Here is a 6,628-nt window from a genome sequence, read left to right as displayed (position 1 = left end):
CAGGAATAGCTGAAGGGGACCGAGGAACAAAGATAAGAGCAAGGGTGGTGTCATACATCTATCCATTATGAAGTCCTTTTTACCAACAGGAACCAACTCCATGTCAAACAATGATGGCAAGCAGTTTTAAAGGGTACAACTAAGACGGCCACTTTAGTTAGGAGCCTGCTATAGTCATATTAGTGGAATATTAAAAAATGGCAATCTGTATACATCTATGAGGAAAATCTATTTCACAAGATGGCTTCTTCGCCTGTATCTTATAAAATACATTTCCAATATCCACAGAAGAGGCAAATGGAAACAAACTTGGCCATCCTTGATCCAAGCTCTACTCCAAACAGCAATAAAACATCTGATTGTTTTCATAATATTTATTCTGGCTACCACCAATTTCAGTAGGACTACATCAGAGTAAGAAGACATTTACAGCCTTTTCTGAAAGCCCAAATTCTCTTCTCCCTGCAAGGAGATGGGGGCAGCCTGATCTTTCAACATAATGCTTCATTTCAAGCCCCACTGAAAGACAGAAATGCAGGAATAGCTGAATGCAGTTAATTGCAGGGTTTAGGAAGGTAACTTCAGGTTCTCAGGTGCCTAGAATGCTGCTATAATATAGTGAGAGTTTTGCTTCCAATGAAGTTTTAGCACAACCTGCTGTGCTAAGTGTACTTAGTACTAACCTACTGCATTTCACATCACTGTTGTTGGTAGTGTAATGGCCTGCCCTTTTAATGCAGAAAACTGAAAATTCTTCCTTTACACATGATTGTTTTTGACTGAAATGTAAAGTTGCCTATAAATAAATAGCTGCAGCATAATTTAGAATGATTACCATTCTAATGTTTAGTGAAACCCTTGCTGAATATTTTAGTATTCAGAAGAAGAAAAATCTGCCAGCAAATTCACACCTGAAAGATTCAGTTTTATATTATGACTTCACCATTCTATTTCACAAGGCTCTAACTTCATTTCATCTCACCAGCAGAGTCAGAGCTATCCTTGGTTCACATGAATGTTAAAGCCAACTCCGGAAAATGTTCTGTACTACAAATCTGGAAGCCACTACTAGAGAATATTTTCTCACACACAAGTTAGAGTGTCTTTAAGCCTGTCCTCCATGGTGTATGACATCTGTGAATGAGCTCATTGTGGGGATGGCTATACTTAACCCATTCTTAAAGAATACACATTAAGGTATTTTCATTCTTGTAGTTTCAGTCTTCTGGCATCACAACCAGAAATCCTCTACCTCAGCTGGATTGTTGGTCTTTTACCCACTGTTATCAGTACATAACTGCATAAATGCATGACAAGGCATGGTGAGGGCAATCTTTTCTTTCATACTAACTGAAGGGACTTCAGGACCTGTGAAGCTGGGCATGTGAATGGCATGTGAGAGGGTGTAACATCTTGTAAAATGAAGTAATTTTCAAAGCATGTTTGTGAGAAAATATTCTCTACACATTTGTAACTTTCCTATTATGCACAATCCCCCTCAGAGCCTTTTCTTCCTACTTTGAACATTTGTTTCCTTTTACATCAGCCCCTCAGACTCTCAAATCGCCATTATTATCACTTTGCAGGTCAAAATAAATGTAAGAGAAGTACCTGATTTGAAATGAGACCCACTTTACAAAGAAAGAGAGAGAAGGCCATTAAGGTATGAGAGGTCTGAAACAGTAGAAAATACAAAAGACTTGAAAGAAAACACTGACCTTTAATCCCATTATTACTACTGTTAACCTGTCTCACTTGGTACCATACCTGAAAGTCACAAAAATCTATGTGAGAGCCAACATTACTTAGTGTCAAGTTATCAACCTCCCTGAATCCAGCCTCCATACTAATATCCTATTGAAATCAGGCTTTGGGAAGAATTTGGCTCTGAAAAAAAAAATTGCTTCCCACAGCCATGCTTACTTCATGCAGAAGAATTTAGGCTTTCAGACCGTTCACACTCAAAACTTCTGAGCTGAACTCTCAAAAATGATGGGATCATTAAGAGGAAGAAAAACAAAATCCATCCATAATGAAAATAATCACATTGGGATGTTCTGCTTTGTTATTTTTTTCTCTTTTTTTAAAAAAAGGACTGAAGTAGAAAATACATAAACTGTCATTTCAGTTTCATAGTTAAATATGCATGACTGCTCTGGTGCATTGGACGGAAACGGTTTGCTTTCTCCTTCCAATGTGAATGAAATGGACATACACAGTTGATGAAGCTGCATCCAGGCAGACATGTCTGTTGCTATTGCTTTTCATGACCATCCCATAATGAGTGCATTGAAGTTCACAAAACATTCTGGGGATGTGTGAAGGGTGAGCACATGTGTGTACAAGTATGTGTGTATGTGTGTGGTGCACAGCTGGTTCAAATCTTTACAGAGCAGATTGTTTGTCCCCCTCCCTGCTTCAGTTTAATGGAGGGGTATGCATGTCTTTTGGTTCTCTTCTCAAGATTTCACCTCTTCACAGTCTTGGTCAGTGGAAAGCTCTACATCAGAGAGTCCAACCTCCATTGCCATAATTAATGAAATATCAGAATCACTACTGACTGCTGGCTCTTGCTCACCTGAAAGAAGAAAAACAATGTTTAATTCAGTTTGCCACTAATAAATAAAACCAACTCAAGTTCCAACTTACTTCCTAGAATCTGATTTTAGATGGTCCACTGGACTAATTATTGTTGATCAATGACTGCCTGCAACATTGGAGAGCTTCTGAAATCTTTTCCACTCTTACTAAGTGGTATTTAATCTGGAAACATTTACAAAGCATTTTTAGAACCACCAAACTACAGCCAATCTGTTCCCTTTTCATGTATATAAAAAGAACATTGTTGATATATGCTGAGATATGCTTCCACAAAACTCTTTCCTACCAGTGGATCAATTGTACAGTTGCCAGCCTCCAGGTGGGACCTGGAGATCTCCTGCTTTTACAACTTGATATCCAGCTGGCAGAGATCAGCTCTCCTGGTGAAAATGGCTGCTGTGAAGGGTGGACTTCATGGTATTGTACCCTGCTGAGGCCCCTCCCCTCCACAAACCCCATCCTCTCCTGGATCCACTCCCAAAGTCTCCAGGTATTTTCCAACATAGGCCTGGCAACCCTATCAATTAGAGAGGGTTGAATTGGTCAGTGGATGAAAAAGCCACCAACTCTCCCTTCAGTTCATTATTCACAACCTCATTTTTGCTGATAAAACACATCTGATAAGGACATTGTTATGCCTTTGGAAGTCCTCAGATTGGTTCCCAACCCTGGTAAATAGGACAAAATCCCACTGGCTCTACTTTGGCCCATCACTTATTCCTAGCTCCTCTTTATACTTCCCACTGTGCAGATCCCTCACATCCCTGTAGCTCACTGGTGCCAACTGCCTCCCCAATACACCTGCAGGTCTAGCCATAATCATTCAAGGGAACCAGTCCCTGGGCGGTGTCTTCTGGCTCGGGCTCTCCCAGCAACTGTGGCCTCTCTTGGGCCTCTAGATGAGCTGCCTGTCCTGTATGCCTCTCTGACCTTGCCTTTTTCATGAGGACTTCTCCATCTCTGCTGCCTATGGGATTTCACCTGCCTGGGCCCTTAGAAGTTCTTGCTGAGCCTCTTCCTTTCCTAGACCTCTGCCACTGCATCATGTTCTCCCATGACTGCCCACTGTTGACAGGCTGGGTTTTCCCTCCTGCCAGCCGGCTGCTGACCTTCAAATGCTTTGGCAGTCAGGTTATGCCCCACCCCTGCATCGGTGATGGTGCACCACTTCCAGCCTGACCATCAGAAATAGCTGTTATTTACCTTTCCACTTCAAAACTTATAAACTGTCTAGTTTTATAGGATTCCTCTTTAACCATGATCCCACCACGATCCATGCTTTCTATCCCATAATACCACTATAAAATGTGTTAAAGAAAAGCCAACTGAATGTCAACTGCATATTATTTATCCATTTATATTACTTGTTTGCTGCATTTTCATAAAATATGCCCAAAGGCAGAAATATCAATAAAATCCTACACCAGTAGTATAAAATGGCAACATAAAATACAATGGATAGCTTCAGATCATTGAAGCCGCTCTAAGAATCTACAGGGTTTTTAAGTGGTTGTATAATTTCTCCTCAGTACCGTAATTTGGCCCAACAGAATGCAAATATTTTCAGGGTGGTGGATGAAAGAACACATCAAAGAGACCCCCTTGCTACATTCTTTCCCTGGATGTTCTGATAAACTACAGAGAGTTTTTTTTTTGAAAGAGACCAACTCTCCAATAACTATTAATTGTGCAACATTTCTTGCTGCTGCTTATGGAATATGTCAGAGATTTATAGCAACAAGCTGATTTGTTTCACTTTAGGGTAAAATATCTAGTTCTATATTACTTTTTATGATTGTTACCCCTTTGTTTTATTCTGATCTATGATTGTAATAAATTTCTGAAAGAGGCAAGATTTCCTGTTGGCTTTAATGAAAGTACAACACTAGTCACCATTTGGATGTATCCCTTCTTTATAAATTTAAATGAAAATCTAAATCACTAAAGTATGCTAGGGCTTAAACACAAAACAGAATTAAACTGGAACTGAAGTTAACTGAATAAATCTCTGTTCAACAATACCAATGTATAACTGCCCCAATTAGAGGCTTCAAAATAATTCTACTTTTAAAGTTCCTGAAACCTCTCTTACTTTCTCCAGCTTTGTGCTGTAATTTCTCCAACTAAGCCTATTGTGATCACAATAGCAATTATAGAACAAACTGGACAAATCCATCTTAAAAGCACAAAAGCCTATTTCACCGGTAAAAGCATTTTCAGAATTATCTCACTTGCATTCTTACAAAGCACCTTCATTTATTTTCACTTGGCACATACGTTTGAGAGCTCCCCCTTCCATCTCTGTCTGTTGATCCCCAGTGCACAGATAACTGAATGAAAAGTGGGATACCAACAGTGCAATCTTAAGCAAAGGTGCAATCCTACCCCATGATGTAAACTCTGCTGAAGATTTTACTGCAGATCTATTGTTATCAACACTCTTGTATGAACAAAAGCACAACTGTGGAAACAGATATGGCATCCTTCTTTATGCATGTTATCTTTACATGACAGGGAATAGGAGAGGCAAGATAAGCCCACGACAGTGTGTGAATCTACCTTACAGGGCAGCACTAAGCATATTTGGACCTTCTAAGTCCATTGAAATTGATGGTCTTACAAAGGTGTTACTCTGCTTTAGGTCTGTATTGCTAATATATTGCTGCCAAATATACAAATTCAGACAGCCCCCTGAAGATTTGAGAAGCAAGCTACAAGTCCCATTATGTTTAATTGTGCTTATACCTATGTACTTGTGCATAAGAATGCATCCAAAGTTATTTCTTTATTTTAAAAAATGGTGTCTTATGTGCTGCAAAGTAGAAGCATTATGTCTGGAAACTATAACAGAACATCTAAAACCACAGGAAGTAAGACACTGGAGGGAGAACTTGAAGCTATTTTTGATATCAAAAATTGTAAAACTCCATTCCTCCTTACATATAAACACTGTTGCTAGATAGTATTTCATAAACACATAGTTCTTAATAACTAATATAGGCAATACAAACAAAATATTTTATCCTGCCTTTCATCACAAAAGACTTCCAAGACAGGTAGGAATTCTCATTAAAACAAGGTCATCAGGAAATGCAATTAGGAAATAAAATTAGCAGATCAATTAAATAATATATGCAACAAACACTGAACAATAGCAGCAGAACACAGTATCTAGAGAAGGGAAACAGCTATTTGTCTGTGTCTACTAATCTCCAACCAACATACATAACCATGCTTTCCCTGTTCTCTAAAAAGAAAGCAGTGATGGGAGCCAAGTTAATTTTTTCAACAAAATAATCTATAACTGTGGGGCCATGACTAAAACAACCCTGTCCAGTCCCCTCCAACACACACTGTACAGAAGAAAAAGACAGGGAACAGCTCTCTAATAATTTATGATAGTTCTTTGAAATGAGGTTGCAAAATACCACAGAACCCCATTTGCAGCACTGAGCTGGGGGGAAGGGTCAGCAGGACAGCAGCCAGCCATTAAAGCCTGCAAGAACAAGAGCAAGATGCAGAGGCTGAAGGGGGTAGGTGGCCATATCGGCAGGAGATTTTGGCCCTCCCTTACCTGACAGGCCAATGTCTGGTCCAAACTGGGGCCTGGGGGAGTGGTAAAGGGATGGATCACTTGGGGTTTTAAACACTTAGAACACACCCTGCTCCCCATCTTTTGGCCATGTGGACCAAGGTTTACTTACTCTTTCTCCCTTTATTTTATAGCTAGATCTCATGTGATGTAGGTCTAGCGTGCACTTCACTTGGGTAATGGGCAATTAGGATGGGGTAAGAAGAATGTTATCCAGAGATGATATGTATTCTTTGTAGCAACTTTTGTCTGTAATAGCATGGGGCTGGATCCATTAAGGGAAAATAGGCCATCATGCCATTTCTGGAATATGGGGATCCCTGCAAGGGATCTTGGGGTGAGGGTGCTCAGGGAATGTTCTGCTCAGGGGCAGCCCACAGGTCACCCTCATGCTCGGGTGGCAGGGGAGACCACCCAGATAACTGCCATTCCATG

General features: G+C 40.1%; 1 protein-coding gene across 1 annotated transcript in view; it reads right to left on the bottom strand.

The window, feature by feature from the left end:
• Positions 1 to 359: 359 nt before the first annotated feature.
• The window catches only part of RNF150 (ring finger protein 150), a 153,760-nt gene continuing 147,491 nt past the window's right edge, over positions 360 to 6,628 (bottom strand). Inside the window, exon 7 of the mRNA XM_060246720.1 lies at positions 360 to 2,578. Coding sequence (XP_060102703.1) covers positions 2,460 to 2,578 — 119 coding nt within the window. The 3' untranslated portion in view covers positions 360 to 2,459. The remainder of the gene's footprint in view (positions 2,579 to 6,628) is intronic.

This window comes from Heteronotia binoei, chromosome 9 (assembly GCF_032191835.1).
Source record: "Heteronotia binoei isolate CCM8104 ecotype False Entrance Well chromosome 9, APGP_CSIRO_Hbin_v1, whole genome shotgun sequence".
Taxonomy (NCBI): domain Eukaryota; kingdom Metazoa; phylum Chordata; class Lepidosauria; order Squamata; family Gekkonidae; genus Heteronotia; species Heteronotia binoei.
This window is presented reverse-complemented; position numbering and strand designations above follow the sequence as displayed.